This window comes from Diadema setosum, chromosome 17, assembly GCF_964275005.1.
Source record: "Diadema setosum chromosome 17, eeDiaSeto1, whole genome shotgun sequence".
Taxonomy (NCBI): Eukaryota; Metazoa; Echinodermata; class Echinoidea; order Diadematoida; family Diadematidae; genus Diadema; species Diadema setosum.
Genome location: NC_092701.1, coordinates 20,132,389 through 20,151,353, shown reverse-complemented (window position 1 = coordinate 20,151,353; position 18,965 = coordinate 20,132,389). Strand labels below are relative to the sequence as shown.

At 38.1% G+C, this 18,965-nt stretch overlaps 1 protein-coding gene across 1 annotated transcript in view; it reads right to left on the bottom strand.

The window, feature by feature from the left end:
* The window catches only part of LOC140240510 (CUB and sushi domain-containing protein 1-like), an 82,953-nt gene extending 69,098 nt beyond the window's left edge, over positions 1–13,855 (bottom strand). Inside the window, exons 1-3 of the mRNA XM_072320277.1 lie at positions 13,675–13,855; positions 7,018–7,401; positions 5,204–5,488 (exon numbers count right to left, since the gene is read on the bottom strand). Of these exons, the coding sequence (XP_072176378.1) occupies positions 5,204–5,488; positions 7,018–7,401; positions 13,675–13,729 (724 nt within the window). The 5' untranslated portion in view covers positions 13,730–13,855. The remainder of the gene's footprint in view (positions 1–5,203; positions 5,489–7,017; positions 7,402–13,674) is intronic.
* Positions 13,856–18,965: the final 5,110 nt, after the last annotated feature.

Below are 18,965 nucleotides of genomic sequence, written 5' to 3'. Positions count from 1 at the left end.
TGAGAGAAATTATGCTCCTAGAAGAGTGCAAACGTGGCATGGCAGTTGACGTGTGGAGACATGTAAACGACTCCAAGGAATCCACCGTAAAGTCTGCTGCAATGGTGGCTGACAGTTATGAGCTAATGCATAAGGTGAAGAGGTCACCCCCTGTTAGGCGGAAATTTTCCCAGGGAGAGAAGTCTGGCGAGGCTCATTCAGCAAGTGGTAGTGCTCAGCAGAATAGTGGTGTTAGGAATGAAAGAAAGCTCATTTGCTACTACTGTAAGTCTGAGGGACATGTAAAAACTCAGTGCCCTAAGCTGAATCTGAAAAATGCTGGAAAACAAGAGAAGTCAGAGCCAAATGGTTTTGTACGTGTGTCAAGTGGAGTGCATGGAATGAGTCAGAGTGTAGCAACTGAGACTCAGTGCATGAAAGATGATGATGAGATTGATGAGAGGTACAAGGATTTTGTGTCCTGTGGTGTGGTCAGATTCAGTAGGGGTGATGAGATTCCTGTCACCATTTTGAGAGATACAGGGGCCACACAAACTCTTCTCATCGCAGATCAGTCGTCATTGGATGAAAGCGATTTCAGTGGCAAACAGGTTCTTATCAAGGATGTCAATATGGGATATAAACCCATCCCGCTATGCAGTGTTGAGTTGAAGAGTCAACTTGTGTCTGGGTTGGTGACAGTTGGTGTTGTTGACAATTTGCCGATGAGAGGTATTTCTCTTTTGTTGGGAAATGATCTGGCTGGTGGTAAGGTAGTGCCATCACCCGTTGTGTGTTTTCAACCTGTTAGTAATTCAGCTACAGAAACCTCGGAGCAGGAAATCCCAGGTATTGTTCCATTGTGTGTAGTGTCAAGGGCACAAGCAGTGAGAGAGAAAGAGAACTAGACTGGAGATGATGAAGCTGAAGTTACATTGAGTGGTACGGTTCTTGCCGAAACGAGTGAGAGTATGGATGAAGCTGTTCATTCTGAGCCAAATTTCATTCGGTCTGCTTCGATTGAAGCACAGGGAGAAACAGATGCAGATGGTAAGAGCATGATTGACTCCTCTGTTGTTGCTGCGGTCCATGTACAGGATGATGTACCCAGTGATGCAGAGAGTCTATCTGAATTAGACTTCAAGTCAGGAATGATTCCCAGGGTAGACAATTCCAAGGTGATGTCTAATCCAGAGATATTGCTTGATCAATTGTCAGAGTCTGAGATAGGTCAAGGTATTGTGTCTCCATGTAGTGCCAAAGTCCAGGCAATCATAGATTTCCCCTCCCCCTCCTCCAAGAAAGAGCTCCGCCGTTTTCTTGGGATGTGCGGTTTTTACCGTAAATTCGTGCCAAACTTCAGTGATGTGGTAGCCCCGCTGACGGACCTTCTCAAGAAGGGGGTCAAATTTGACTGGTCAGGAGCCTGTGAGACAGCATTCAACAGACTGAAAGCAGTGCTGATGTCGGATCCAGTGCTGGAGGCGCCAAACTTTGAGACACCTTTTCAGCTCGCCGTGGATGCCAGCGATGTAGGGGTTGGAGCTGTACTCCTACAAAAGGACAAATCTGGTCTCCTGAAACCTGTCAGCTACTTCTCCAAGAAGTTGAACAGACATCAGCGGAGATACTCCACCATAGAAAAGGAGTGCTTGGGTCTGGTGTTAGCAGTTCAACATTTCGAGGTGTACCTGAGCAACTCGCCTGAGGTAACTGTATAAGATACAGACCACAACCCGTTGACTTTCCTGGAGAGATTTCGCAGTAAGAACCAGAGACTCTTTCGATGGAGCCTGTTTCTGCAGCCATATGGACTGAAAGTGACTCACATCAAAGGAAAGGACAACATAATCGCTGATGCGCTTTCCAGAGCATAAATGATATGGACGCAGACTTCTGTAAGAGCGAAAAAATGAACGTTGATAACTGTGACAAACATTGTGACAATGTCCGTTAAGATAATTCAACGCTGGACGCTCAATAGCTGGAAGTCAATGTTCATACATTGTTCAAACTTCCAAAAGACTGGAATGTGTTGGTGTATGATACACATGATTGTTTGTTTTGTGTTGTTGTTTTTTTTTTGCATACCAAGTGTATAATTTGTTTGATATTCATATGTCAACATTATCATTTTTGTGAGGCTATGCATGCAGTCATAAAGATGAACATAATGTATAGTCATGTTGTATAAACAAATTTTAGATCATACAGAAGTAAAGGTTTTTTCGGTTTGTGATTTCACATTTTGTCAAATCAGGTATAAACCCACAAAAGGAATGTTGCATTCAGTTATACAGTAGTTCATATCTTCACAACCAAATTCTGTATGAAGAAAAGATGCAGATTATGATGCAGAAAGCGGTTTTAACTTCCAAAGTTCATTTGCTTGTAAAAACCAGAGGATGCGTATGCTGTTTAGTATAATTTGTGGCATAAGGTCATCCATTTGGAAATTCAAGGTGGTAGTTTTCTCTTTATGAAAAAAAAAAAAGTTAGGAGGGAAATTGTGTCAGAAATATTATTTATTTTTTAGCTGTCAGAAGTTGATTCAAAGTGTATTTCATGTATAAGATTTGTACTGAGGTGTGTCAGAGAAATATGTTTTCTTGTTTCCTATTGTCATACTGATACAAGGTCAGTACAATGAGTCAAAGATTCTATGCGAAAAGTGTTTAAAAGAAATACCATCTTTCATAATTCCAGGTGAATGTTAGGAAGATTATGGCTTGGAAAAGATTGACTCATCACATGTGTTTAAAGAATTATTTTTGTGTAGTGTATAATGATAGTATACATAGACAGCTATATTTTCATGCATACAGAGAAAGCCATACAATGTATTTCATAGAAGCAGTTTGTGGAAAGTTTCATGTGTGCAAGGAAATGCCAAAGTGAACCAGTTGTTCCAATGTATGTTTAACAATTTTCATGAATAATTATGTACAGTACTGTACATGCGTGAAAGTACAAGCTGTACATACAGGCATATACCTTAGAGCAGTAAGTTTCAAGCATGAGGCATGAGGTATAATTATCATGTTATAATGCATTACCACTATATATGCATGTTTTGTACACATTTAAATTGTGGTATACAGCTACAAAATGTTTCTTGTATGTTTATAGTTCAGTGCAGGATTGTGACATTGTTTTGCAACAGAACATACACTTCAGTCTTTTTAGAGTGAAGATTACCGATACTCAATGCATTGGAAACCATACAGACATCTGTCATCCCTGTAAATCATCTGCAATGCTTGTATTTATGTGTATAGGTAGGATGTTGATCCGTTTTCAGAGTGCGAACATATTTAATGAGGTACCCGCATTCCGACATAGGTAATGAGGTTGTTGCGTAGCAACGTAGTAAGTGCTAGGCCGTTCTCGTTCGTTTTTATGCATATTCATTAAGCAACTTGCGTACAGGTACCGTCGCGCACGTAGCATGCCATTGCCGTCGTGAATATTCATATAGATGTGAATGTCGTTACAATGAGTGTTCGTTTGCACCAACCAGTGAAAGTTTGATGATGTCATTTGTATAAAGTGTAAAGGCGGAACAGTGTGATGTTATACGTTGTATATTGTTGTGTGAAATTATCGAGGTAATAATCGATTACAGTAGAGTCGATATAATAGTATGTATAGTTTCCAACTGATGTAGGATCGATGTAAAGAGTTGAGCGATCATCGAAATTAATAGATTTAAAAAGAACGATCGATTTTTTGTGTTTAATCGCTCGTTTGAAGCCTGCACAGTTTAGTAGTTTAGCTGGAACGATTTTATTGGTGTGATAATCCGACTGGAGAGTAGGAGTGTACACATGCATACGTTGTACGTTGCGTTATAAGTAAGTAAATTAAATACAGTAGCGCATATTCATTTCTTATTTTGTTAGAAAGTGTTGCCCATCAAAGATAGGCAAACTTTCTTCTGTGGGGGAGATATGTCATGAATATGCATTTGTACAAAGGAGGTGTGGCCTGTTGGGCCCAGTGTGAAAAGTCAAGATGGTTCATTTTCGAGTGACGCTGGGACCATGCCGTCCGAGGAATTCAGAGGGAGGAATAAAGTTGTTATAACTTTAAGTTTTCGTGTGATGGTGATATGATTCCGTGTCACGAATTTCCCTCATTCCGTAATAGTTTGGCTGCAGTCATCTGTATGTCTCTGTCTATCTGACTGCCTGTCTGTATTTAAGCTACCTGCTAAACTTGAGTTAAATATTCCAGTTAACAATATTTTTTCCAGATCAGGTTCTGCTAAGGTCTGTTTAGTCCGTTTCTCAAACTTCCTGTTATTACAAGGGAATTCCAGTGCAGTTGAGAGTTAGTTTGCAAAAGGAGTAAAATTCGTTTGTACAACAAGGAAAATTTGATCAAAATTGGCTGAAAAATAAGGCAGTTATGACATTTTGAAGGTTTTTTTTTTTTTTTTTTTTACTATTTTCAGGAAACAGTTCTTGAATATTCAGAATGAATCTGCAAATAGTGAAGTGATGTCATCCCCCACAACTTGTCATATAGTTTGTACATAAGAGGTTGAAATTTCCATTTTTCCAATCACACTCAAATACACCCCAGTCTCAATTTTATTCTGAAGTTATTCAACTGTGAATTACATCCTGCTTTACGCTTTGATAACAGAAATTGAATTTTTACTCTTTGTCCACGATCGATTGAAAATTGTGAGATGATCACATCACTATCTCTGACTCATTGGCATATTCATATCAGCTGGATGACAACTGTTCTGCAGAAATCATTACTTCATTAATTTTTACTCCATTTTTTTAAATCAAATTTTTACTTTTGTACTCATAAGATGTTATTCTTTCTTATCAGACTAACCTAAAACTCTACTGGAATTTCTCTTTAAACGAAATTGTAAAGTTTCGTCTACATAAACGGTCTATCTGTCTGTTTCTTATTAAACTATTGTTTTATATATAGGCTTACTGACAATTATATTGAATATGGTGATCCCCACAAATAATACCAAAGATTTCATTATTAGGCTACCTACTATTTTGACAGCATCTCAGCAAACATATTATCCTGATATTGTCTATTTTATGTACCTATGTTGTCTGTTGTCTCTTTAGTAATCAAGTTACCGCCGTAGTCCCTACCCTACATTAATTCTATACCACCCCCTCCCCCTAAAAAGACATAGTTAAAAAAATGAAGAGGGGAGCTATAAGATGTATGTCTGACTCACCTGCTGATCCGCTATCCATACATTCAGGGTTGAAATCTCCCACCGGGCAATATTCCCAACGCTTCTCAGGGTCGGTGGTGTAGCACCATGCAGTGAAGGAGGTCCCGCCGACATTGCGGCAGTAGTTGTGGGCACCAAGTCCACTGGTTGGATACCTGCTTGGTGTCCTGGTGTGCTCGTGGGGTTCCTGGGCGGTCCACATTTGGCATGTGCGCCCTGATATGGCGCGATCCACGGTACCTCGGTACGAACTACCAGACGGGTCCTCGCCACATGCTGAGGTTCCTTCAGTAGACAGATGATGAAGAAAGGGTAGTATGAACTGACAATTAGTGATTGTTTATCAGTAATCCAGCAGCAATGATCTGTTGAAACGTCTGCTCTTTATTCATGTCCAGGCATCATTCAGAAGGTGACCTTTGAACTCGAACAGCGTTACAGAACACAGGGACACATTAAACTCATAAACGTCCTTTAAATAGTCTGTGATAAGCAATCAATCCTTATATGGAAGGGAAAGTACGAATTAAGATGTCATGATGCTTATTGCCAATGATTAGTGACATTTGGGATTCAGTGAACAATTACTACTGTATTGGAACATTTTGTAAAATTATGGGATGTATTCAGTGTTTAAGGAAATCAAGCATTCACCTTGACTGTTCTATTTTTGTCTGCCATCACTTCATTAACTTGATATTTTACGTGTTCATATAATGATGACATTTATTGTCGAATGAAACAGAGGTAAAACAAAAACATGAGAAAATTGAAACTCTGAGTCACAGGTAAACACGTTACCACTATCTCATGTCGAAGTTAAATGTTATAAGAGTTGGCAGGGGTTTAATATGACTGCAATTGTGTGTATGAATTGACAGGATGATCAAAACACACTCTGGTCGCAAGCAGTGAGGCCGTGGGATCAAAATGAAATGTCAACAGTGAGCATAGATTTGAATTTATTTTTTTTTATTTCTTTATGTATACTAAATTGTACGCCACATTCATTTCGATAACTTATAAACATTATGAGAGATCGCACACACAGGAGGAAACATGATTTTTTTTATTATTATTAGTAGTAGTACTATTATTTTGGTGCGGGGAGGTACAAATTCTGCATTGATCAGGCTCTTTCTTATATTCTTTGAGTTAGATTTGAAAAAAAAAATATTTATATATGGGTATATCTGCAAATTTACCCAATGATTCGGTGTCTACTATTTCATTTTGTAACCATCACCTTCATCGTCACCACGCACCATCACTACCATCTCCAATATCATCATTTTCTTTCATCATCGTCCTTTCATCAACATAATCCAAATTTACCATATCTTTATTGATATTTATGCACTAGAATATAAAATTCAATACATTAAACACGTTAACTTCTCTTTCCCTTTTCTTGTTCAGCAAACAAAATTTAGAGTGTGTAGTTATAGAGGAGGGGTAAGTTTCTGTGCTGTCACGCATTCGAGCAACCGCTTGTAGTGGCAGTCTTTCCTCTGCATAATTTCATAGTTAACTATTAGCCTTTTTGGTAATATGCTATACGAATGCTATACGAATCAATGTATACATTGAGCGTTTTTCTTCGAATCATGTACATGTATGTTGCAATCCGTATATTGACGTTTTCTGTTACATTGCTGAAGAGAATTTTGATTATATTTATGAAAATAAAATCAAACCAGCAACCATCCAATGAATTTTGATTTGATGAATCGTGAAAATAAAGAATAAAAAAGGGTCCGATACCACGATCCTGATTTACATCAAGTAAACCAGTCACAGCGGTCGCTACTTACGATTTCCGGCCGGAGTGGTTTGGATGGATTCAGAAACTGCCGGAGTCGTTGGCCCTGGGATGCAGGAAACGCCAGCATCCTCAGAATGGGTGCAATCGTGTACACCGATATCAGAGGTAGTGCATCCCAGTAGTGAGTGTTCGTTACCTACGCACTCCACGTCGTCCAGCCATATCTCGCCGGTGCCCCGGCCGAAATGCGCTCTCTGCCAGGCATCGGCTACGTCTTGGTGGCCAAGCATCCGACACACAACTTTGGCGTCGTCTATTCCCCATCTGTCGTCGCAGATGGTCCCCCACTCGCCTCTGAGATAGATCTCAACCGTTCCCTCATAAGGCGTCTCGCCGCCTACCAGGCGCACTTGGCCATCACTAATAAGAACGCCTGCACGGAAAAGGCAAATATGACACCATCATTATAGCATAGCGCCGTCCATCACAACTGAAACAAATTGCTGAACAGACAAATAAACTGTCAAACCTTCAAAAACACAAAATAAACGGTGTTTGAAAGATTTTAACAAAAAAGAAGAAGAAAAGGACAGGCACATGCAAATGAATACCCTCTATAGAATTGTTTGTTTGAATTCACTTCACGAGTTCCACCCCCAGGAGTCGTAAGACCACAAGTCATTATAGCCCACGAGTCGCATAGTCCATGAGCTGCACACTAGGAAAACAAAACCCACGAGATCAAATGGCCCACGAAACACTCATTAAGCCTTGGCGATGTGATGTCGAACTCCTGGTTTTTTGTTTGTTTTTTTTTTTGTTTGTTTTTTTTTTTTTTTTTTTTACTTGTGCCGAAATCACGGGCCTTGTTCGTTAATTGATCTCATAGTAATGTAGACTTTTATTAATTAATTCGTTGATTGATTAATTAACAAAATAGTTAATCAATGCCATCAAGGAAGAAAAAATGATTCAAATCTGTATAACTTGTCAATTTGACTTTCATTCATCTGATAAAGACAGCTCGTCGAACACGATATAAAGTATATGCATCAATTATTATAACAACAACAAAAATGCACACTTGTCATGGTAACAAAACAAAAAAATCCATAACGACCGAAAAGAGTGTTCCAGTGTAAAGGCAACCTTGTATGACGCGGAACACTTGAATGAAAACAACAACAGCACCAATATACCAAAGAAAATATAGTCATAAAGTCATCTATTTACCATTGTACATACGCTCATTGCTATAATATGATGCTGATAATGCAAGGTTACTCTAAACAGTACTTAACTCTTTATGTGCCATGATGGAAACCCCCTGTGTGCCAAATTATTTTGAGACACCGACATTGTCACGCATTGGGAAAACATTCTTATTTTTTTCAAATCCTTGTAACTTTTAAAGATCTCTGTTTGGCTGGACACGTAGTGAGCAAAGTTGTAGAGAAAATGCCAAGCTTGTTTTGATGTAAATTTCACGACAAATCTGTTATTGCTTTTCTTTGAAATGACCAGGGGAACTACATTATCATGATTATTGTAAAAAGGCATGCCTTTTGCTCACATAATAGTGACAGAAACTTAGAATTCTCACACAAGTTCAGTGGAGAACACCAATTGCTAGTCAGTCACCACATAAAATGCAAGCTATAATATGAGAAGAACGAAATTGGGAGAAACGTTTTCATTGTACTGTGGCATTTGGGGATTTATCGATCGGTTTGGGCAGGTTTGTGCGTTTGAGCAGAATATGCGAAGTTAGCACGCCTTTGAGTATAGGGCATGCGAACGAGGCATATACAGAGTTCATATGATTTTAGAATGCATACGTGCACAACAATACTATGGCACAGACACTATCTGGCCGTGTATACCAGGGAAATGTGACCAAAAGAGAATATAATATATTATGCATGCGGCCTCACAAAACAATAACGATAACCACAGCAACAACAACAAAACCCAGAAATAACAGAAATAAAGAAAAACAGGTAAAAATATGGAGGACTGTAAAAAGCAGTTGACTGGTATATTATGTGGAATTGTTTTCAGTGGAATTGTTTTCAGTTTGTGTCTATAATTATGTGATTAGTTTATGTAAACAGATTCTTTTGAATTATTGTCTAGGCTATATGTATTTTGAGTGTGTGCAGTTCTCACTAAGAGAAGATGAAATTCATTGGATTGTTCTCCTGGTATAGTGAAGGCCGTGTCAAACCTTTTCGGGCATGCCTTGCGTGCGACTTGCGAAGAACATTTTTTTTTACCACCCGAGGTCTCCTTAGATGACCTGCACATGACAGTACCTAGCACGTATTTCACCCGTAGTCGCCCGGAGGTACGCACGCAAATCTTTTTACGCGCAACCATGCTAGGGCTTGTCACACCTTTCCGGGCAAGCTACGTGGGCTTGTTGCATGTAGAAGTTTTCCAGCATACCGGACAATTCCTGAGGGTGAACAAGGATTTGTGCGAGTCAGTGCATGTGCTACAGTCTTACTTGCTGGAGGCGTTCTACTTACATTCTACTTGCGGGTATACCTTGTGACCTGTGTGCCAGGCGCATGGGGGCTGACAACTCAGTGACGAAATTCCTCTGGCAGAAGTCCAACAGAATGTTAGCAAAACTTCCCCAGATACGGTATGACAAGGCCGTGAGCATGCTCAAAACTTGTTAGGAGTGAGTCGTGGGGGTTCGCTCACAGAGGTACACGCAGAACACCATTAGGAGACCTTTACCGGCAGCATCTTGCAGGGAACTCCAACGCAGGTACCTATCAGTACCAGTAAGTTGCTCGTAACAGAAAACGGATCGGTTTCAATGCTCTCACGCAGGTCACACGGAATACACGCAAGTAGAAGGTAAGTAGCACGCGTCTAGCAAGTAAGACACAAGTGCGACACTCGCAAACATTCTTGTCCGCCCGCGGAAAATTCTCCTGCGTGCTGGAAAATCTCAGCTCCTCGCGACAAGCCCGCGTAGCTTACCCGGAAAGGTGTGACACGGCCTTTTGTTCGTGGATGTTACGATGAAATAAAGAGTGAAAATATTTTGATTGGGTGGTCGCAGTTGTAATTAAACATAAATTGACCGAGTTGAAATAAATACAACTCTTTTATTTTCAGGATTTTATGTTCAAAGAACAGTATATCACTTTGTGCTCGAATATGAAGGTTAATTCTGAGCGCCATCTTTTGCGAAAGAAAAAGTTTGGCTAGCAATGTCGAATGATGTATTCCCCCGAGCAAGAATTCCATAATCTAAATACGGTATACGAAACTTGAGTAAAAGCGTCATCATATTTCCATCTATTCATAATACATATTGAGATTACACTATAAATATTATTGATAATTATGACACTTCCGTGAAAACTTGTTATCAACACAAACAGGTCGCAGTTGTAATTAAACATAAATTGACCAAGTTGAAATAAATACAACTCTTTTATTTTCAGGATTTTATGTTCACAGAACAGTATATCACTTTGTGCTCGAATATGAAGGTTAATTCTGATCGCCATCTTTTGCGAAAGAAAAAGTTTGGCTAGCAATGTCGAATGATGTATTCCCCCGAGCAAGAATTCCATAATCTAAATACGGTATACGAAACTTGAGTAAAGCGTCATCATATTTCAATCTATTCATAATACATATTGAGATTACACTATAAATATTATTGATAATTATGACACTTCCGTGAAAACTTGTTATCAACACAAACACCGAAAATTTTAATGGGCGAAACCTCTTCTAGGGATTTCTATAACTAACAGTGGGACTAACAAACTTCCACATGGAACGCCACATTCAATATTCATGGAAGAATCAAAACCGTTAACATGAACATATCTGAATTTGTGAGGTAAATAACTCGTGAACCATTAATGCTTTTCCACGTATACCGTAATGGAAAAAGTTTGAGAGAAGTATGTCGTGATTAATCGTGGGTTATCAAAAGCCTTGGAGAAGTTCTGGAAGATCCCTATTTTGTGCAAAAATGTATCGAGTGCATAATTTTATGTAATCTTCTCAACGAAGGTAAGTAAAGCGTTTGTGGTATTGTGATTTCTTTTTCGAAATCCACATTGAAAATTCGTAAATATATTACTCACGTAAAAAAAAAAAAATAAAAAAAAATCACTGTTCCGATGTATATTATTCTTTCACTTTTGCATAAGGCCACCATTTGAAACGTTAATTGCATAACAGTATTCCGTTACATTTCGTTATTACAAAGGATCGTTATTCCGGAATGAAATGCAGAGGTTCGTAATTCGGAAAATTCGTTAATGATAGGTATATATATAGATCTATGAACTTCTTTTGGGACTGTCAAACCTTTTAAATAACTATTATTATTTCTCTCTCGGACTGAGGAACCTTCGGAATGTCGGAATAGCAAACTGTCGGAATAAGTATGATGATCAATATATATAGACTCAAAAGCGCTTCAATGATTTCAACAACATACAAGAAAAAATATCTACAAAACAAAGAGAGAAAGGCCAAAGCAAAACGAATAAACTTCTGAGGTCACTAGCAATAAAATTAAGTGAGATCAATAAAGAGGTCTTAGTTTTTGAACTAATAGGTTTTTATATGAGTATTTTTTTTTTTATTGATCTGTATTAACTGCTGATTGGAACATCACCCAAGCACCTATAGTCAGTCAATAATCAAGGTTCATTCGTTTAAAACCTGTGCACCATGTAGAGCGAAATACCGTAGTCATTTTTATAATGTAACATTCGGTCAATAATGTATACGCTTGAAGGGAGACGAGAAATGAGTACCTTAATCGTACTTTGATATTTGTGTACCGGTAATCTATAACGTGTCCTTTCAACTACATATAAAAAAAAATGATTAAACTTCCCACTTGTCAAGATATATTTCTATGTTTGTGCAATAGAAGATGTGAATTTACACTGTTAAGCATACAACACAACAAAAACCTCAATTTTGAATTATAGAACATTATTTTTTTTCAACTCACTATAATATCATATCCATCTGTGTATCTACCATTCCGTCTCTGTATAATCTCGCTACCTCTACATATCTCTTATCATGAGTTTTGAGCTATAATTATTATAATATGCAGGGATGAGCGTTATTATACTGTTTTCTATGAAAAATAATGCATATGTTGCAATAACGGTCCAAATACGTGCATGTACTTTCTCACATGATTTGATTGGCTATAATTAAATATACACTAATTACGGTATCTATGAATTCAAATGAGACATTTTTCCTTTAACGTTATAAAAGATCTTTCGATTTTTTTTTCTTTGCCTGTGAATAAAATCTAAATTTGAAAGCTTATACATCACCTACATCATCCCAGACCGACTCGTTTAAAACTTTGACAATAACGGGAAACATCAAATACGAAATAGTATAAAAGATGATCCCAAACTATAGTAGAATTAAAGGAATGCAAAGTACCACATCAAATCGTTATTTCATGCAATCAATGTCTAACTATGGCTCCAAACACTTAGTTTACTGCTCAGGCATTCAAAGATATCTAACGTGGAAAGTATTTGATAAGATTGCAAACGAAAATTAAACCAACCCAACATCATTACAAATCACGACCTCATTCAAAAGATTTGTGCAACATAAAGCGAGAAGAATACCCTTCTCCTTTTTATTTCAAAAACATACCGAGACTCGTCGAACGCGCCGGATACTTGTGACGTCATTGACAGCAAAATCAGACTATGTCTTCTAGATAATGCACAGGTTCAAAGGTATTTTCTGTCTTTTCAAACTCTTTTCAAATAGGTAGCAAAATTCCATGTCTGTCATGAACTTGCCCACCCCCGAACACTTCCGACAAAAGTCATTGTCAGCATTCGCTTGGCCTTGCTATATTATGCATTCAGCCGCACCGCGCCACGCCAGTTGGTTTGCTATTCATTTACATTCACCATTGTCAGACGGGTTTGTCAAACTCGAAAATGTAACTGCCCTTGCACTCTGAAGTCTTAAACAAACCTTTCTAGTGGTGCAGTGGTAAAAACAACTCTTTCTTCCATCTTTCCTTTCGAAGAATTAGTCCCAAGTAATTCAATATCTTCTTTTGCTGCTAGCTGTTAAAAGAGTCCGGTTAGTCTTAAAGGGGAAGGCTAGTAACTGATCAGTGGGAATCAGTGGCAATGCTGGGAGATGATTGTTCCAATCCTTATGGGATTCATTCAAGAGTTCATTGTATTGTTGTGTGAAAATGATTTGCTTCAGAATGGTCTCATATTCAAGTAGTGTGCAGTTTAATGCTTCCAGGATAGCGTCCCTGGTCAGTGACGGAGCATTAATCTGCACATTACTTGATTATGAGACCGTTCTGAAGCAAATCATTTTCACACAATAGATATACAATGAACTCTTGAATGAATCCCATAAGGATTGGAACAATCATCTCCCAGCATTTCCACTAATACCCTCTGATCAGTTACTAGCCTTGACTTTACGGAAGTGAAACTACGGTATTCAATGCCTCTTCTCCGACTCATTGAATGTATCGTTTTGCAGAATTTGCGGGTTTTGCTTTGGTCTGACTTGCGGGCAGTGAAACTATATTCTACCCAAGTACTCATGATCCAAGGATTATGCTCCCAATAGGGATATCTGCAATCGAACCCCTGTTAGAATACCTGAAAAAAAAATAGAGAGATTGCACACATACCAGCTGCAAGTTGAGCCAAAAGGCACACGACCAAGATGCTGTTTGCAGACAGCATGTTCGGTGGGGACTACAGACAATCCCTGAGGAAGCTCGGATGTTCTCCGCAATTAAGAGTAGTCTCCGAATACGCAATCTCTCGCCCACTGGTACCAATCGGAGTGTCGACTTACCGAGGGGCCGATTCCAGTTGCGGACAAAGCAGAGCATTTGCTGTTTCATTTATAGGAGTACAGATCACACCCTAACAGAAAGTTTTGTGGAATAGTCCATTATTCTATGGGTAATAGTTTTGCTTTCTTCATGCGAGACACGTAAGGTAGCGTTGTTGGTGATTATTCTGTGCGGGGTAGTGTTTTAAAAGTCATATCAATCTTTATCTCAGTGATAATTACTTCGAATGCGTCCTTGTAAACAGGTTTACTCTACGTTTGGACATAATGGCGTACATGAATCAACGGTTTTTCGGACCCCTCATTGAGTGGGTTGGAAAGGTCCAAGTTGTGACGTTACTGTATTTACAATCGTGCCAGGACAGGTCTCCTAGCCTCGACACCCACGCTCAAGTGGCGTAGTCTTTGTTTCAAGAATTCAAGACCAGACTTATTTTTTGTTATCATAAAATCGGTACAAGTTGTATCCAGAACTAAGACGTTCATATTTCTTAGTATAGGCCTAAGTACAAAAGGGGGCGACTTGCGATGTTCACAGCGTTTGCAAAGACTCTTTTATCCCGATTGTCTTGATTAGATGTTGTTCAGCTCCTGCTATTAATTACTGCAACTTATTGAAAACCACACACTATACGAATAGGGTGATATTCACGGTGAAGGATTGAATAATAGAAGAAGGAGAAAAAACAGCCTAATCATCATTTATGGCTCACTGCACTCCCTTATAATGATTTCACACCATGCATGTGATTCGCATGCATACGAATAGGAATCAACGAGGAATTCTTTCGAACGAAAGACAGTAACATTCAGAAATGTTTATATTTTCCGGCTCACCCGTTCCGTTTTCAGGTTGACTTGCTCATTGTATGAACTCTCGTGTAAACACCAAAATCGTAGAATTAAGTGTGGAAATTATATTCAGGTCTATACTTATGCACAACACTTCCAGCTTTTGGCACATGCCTAAAGCGATTAGCCTTATTGTAGCCAACGTATTCATCAGCAGTGGAATTAGAAGAGGTGGCCATTAAAAAGTGAAAAGGAAAGTTTCTCACAACATAGATCTGTGGATTTAGCGAATTCAGAAAGATGAGATAAACACTAAGTGGAAAAAGAACGATTGGAATTCAATCTTTTCCCCTAGAATGGAATAGAAGCGGAATGATTTCAAGAAAACATAAATGACTTTCAGACAAAAAGCAAGAAATACTATTACATAAAGCATTTGACATAGTTCCTCTCAGGTGCCTCTAGAAGGAATGACAATTTATTTGGCTTTATCTTATGAACCGGTAAAGTAGTAAGTTTGATTGTTGTAGAAAAAAAAAAATTAATGAAGATCTGGGTTATTATAAGTAGAATTTCAAATATTGTTTTACCATGTGCTGTGACATCATAAATGGTTGATGGCGACGTAATGAAGTTAACCACATCATTTTTGAAACTTTTGAAAAGAAAGTCGAAACCTCGAATTTGGAGTGGTTCACTCGTAACTTTCAGCTATTTGTGAATCCACACTCAATTGTTGTTTGTGTGTGTGTGTGTGTGTTTTGTGTGTGTTTTGTTTAGTTTGGATGTGTTTTTTGTTTGTTTGTTTGTTTGTTTTTGTTTTTTGTTTTTTTTTTTGGGGGGGGGGGAGTTTACAGTTTGTTATCCCGAATGTTCGTTAATGTAAAAATAAAAAAAAAAATAATTCCGAAGATTAGTTAGTAGTCACTGTCCATGTGTTTTCGGATTAGAAAGCAAATTTTTATTAACCAAACCGTAGCTCGGAATAACACACCTTGTAGGTTTTCGGATTAACAAACCTTCGGAATAACGAATCTTACCCCCAAGAATAAAGAACTTTATTTCATTTTGGGAATTACAAACCTTTTCTAGCTATTTTTTCTAGCTAGAATTTTTGTGTTTCGGAGTAACTGACCGTATTTCATTTTCGGATTACCCTCGGAATAACGAACATATCACCAGTTTTGGAAAATTCTTACTTTGGATTTGAGATGAAGAGGTCAAAGAGAAAAATGTTCTTTTCAGTAGCTAGATATGAAACCACACGTCGAGTGATGCACCTTAATAGGATGAGATGAAAGTTGGTAAACAAAGAAAGAGCTAAGTTATATGGACTCAACAATGAAAATGTGACCAAAAATGGTATCAAAATTAGTAGGGGGTTGTGAAGTTTTAAAGTGTTGTTATGAATATGCGAATGACTGAACTTAGGATGTCCTCACCTTACTAATTTCCATAGAACAAGTAAATGAAAAACCATTCCATTTTTCTTCCTTAAAGGGAGTATACATAATTCTCTTCCTGGCTGAATAACTTCAAAATGGTAACCAGTCAATATTTTATGATTTGAGAGCAGGGCAAATTGTGAGGCTGTTATCATCGATATTATCGACTTCTTATTTGCATATCTATATTGGGTGTTCAAAAGTGTTTGTGAAAATTAGCAAAACTTATAATTTCAAAATTTTCTTAATTTTTAGCTGATTTTGATCAAACTTTTCAGATTGTTGAATACCTGGTGGTTGTAACATTTTACTCTTTCTTTTCAAACTATGACTTATATCCAGTCCCCCTTTTAATCCATTGAGTCCTCATTCAAATCATTTCTCCTTTGAATATACACTAATTCGAATTTAAATACTTAGTACAAGAAAAATACATATCGGCCTCCATATTCATATCTCACTCCAACCTTGCAAAATCTAGCATACAGAGTCTAGGAGAAAGCCTACGTAGCTTATAACCCCACCCCAATCGATCAGCTGTGAGCCCTTTCGAAGGTTTTCTCTTGAGGTAAGGAAAAAGTCAGGAAAAGCACCCTGGCATATTGATTCTAACATGCGTGTCCTTTTGGTGTCATATATGGATAATCACTTTTTGTTGTTGTTTTCCTATTGATACATCTTTCGGCACAGGTGAAAACGGATGACGTTTTTATACTGTTCTCGTTTTTTTAAATGTGAACCGGATCAGGTAGCGCAGATGAATTAAACAGATAACCGCAAATAAATTCTAAAACCAGGAAGAGATATCGGTATATCACTATCTGACACAAACAGAAGATAGGCCTATCAGTAACAACTTTAAAGTAAACAACAGAAAAGAGAAAGTAGAATACGCATACTCAGAATTGATCAAATAGGTAGAGAACCATTATTGTTTCTTTCTGTAACCATTCCAGCAACTTCCAGGTAAACAAAACATTCCTTCGTACATCAGGCAGTCTAATAATAATCACCTGCAATTAGCTTATTCGTGATTATAAGCACAAAATATATGGAAGTTTAGTTATTTATATGGGTGGGCCCCTACTATCAAATTTATCTCTTAATACAACACTATAGAAAAGCTCAGGATGTTTGTGTCAATTCGCAATTATATAAGGCCAAGTAAAAAAAGAAAGTAGTTTCTCGTCCGGGTTTTTTGAGCAAGGCGATGAGGGATGTCCTTACTATTTGATATCTTACTATTTTTTCGAGGATTATCAAAATGAAAGTAATATGTGTTTCTCGTCCGGTAATTCTGAGAAAAGTAACGAGAGAGGGCTTTACTATTTTCTGTATCCAATTTATGAAATGAATATCACTCTGTTAAGTGGTAGCTGTGTTATGAGAGACCAGGTCCCAAGTGTATGTATTGCCTGCACTCTCAAACATTTTCAAACAAATAGATATATGTACCATACTTGAAATGAAACTTCATGCATGCAGAAATACATTTGCTTTTTCTTTCCATTACAGATGTCAAGGGAAAATGACCATCTTAATACTGGTATTTAGTGTTGTAATGGCATTTCTGATACCAGTGTACTTGCAATTCTGATATATTGTGCTATTAATTGAAACAGGTATAAAACATGTCTTTCAACAAATGTACGACTTTGTGTCCACACAGCTGGTACAGTGTATGTATAATTATGCATTTCTTCACAGTACAATTGTAGCACCTTCAACTGGAAACTGGCTTGTACAATTGCAGATGGATGTCAAAATGATACAATTTATGGCATTATAGCAAACAAAGATGTTTCTTCATGTTCTAAAAAGACGTTTGATAATCACTCATCATTTGGATGATGATTGTACAAGTGGAAACTCGATATAACGAGATGGTCGGGACCGAGTCGTGTTCCTCGTTATAGCCGATATCTCGTTATATCAGTAGGCATAAAAGAAGGCATAACATAAAGACATTAATTTGCACACGTGGGACTACCCATCATCTTTTAATCAATACTGATAACTTGCTATTTGTGTGTGAGGTAATTACTCACCTTTATGGGTAAGAAGATGTTTTTTCGCCAATGAAATCCGATATTAAGAATGTTTTTCTTATCAATTGTAGAATAGATGTTTGAATTTGTAAATCTACATAGCTTGCGATTGTGTGAAGATCGTCTGTGGATTGGTATGTGGTTATGGTATGGGTGTTGTGTGTGGAAAGCTTGAATATGGTCTGCACAATGCTGTGTGTGTGTGACACATTCTGTATGTACATTATGACTGCATGTGTGTGTGTAGATTGGGAATTCCCTACGTAGAAAGCCAATCACAGCATCAGAATCACGCGGATTGCCTCACACTTGCTAAACGTCATGATGATGTCAAGTATACGGCCGTCCCACCACATTTTCTGCATGTATCAGTGCGCGCGCACACACACACACACATACACGTACAACATGCGGTGCTAGCTGTAGAGTGAACTGTCATGAAGAAAATGTGTGTGTACAAGACAGTTTTTGGCGCTTCGAGCTTTACAATCTGGGACCAAGATAGCACAGGCGAAGTTAAGTTTTACCCGAAGACATTTTGCTTTACCTCGCTTATATCAGGTTTGATTGGCTGTTTTTCTTTGTTTGGAAATCACAAAATTTATCTCGTTAGAGCAGTTATTTCGTTATAGCCGATCTCGCTATAAGAGTAGCATTTTACATAATGGACTTGTGTGGAAGGAAATTTGGGACCGGGAAAATTTCCTCGTAATAACCGATATCTCGTTATAGCAGTGTTCGTTTTATATACCGAGCTTCCCCTGCCCTGTATACCACACTACAGATGTTACGATTCACGGCCGTGTCCGTGAATTTACGTCGTATAGAAAAGTAGA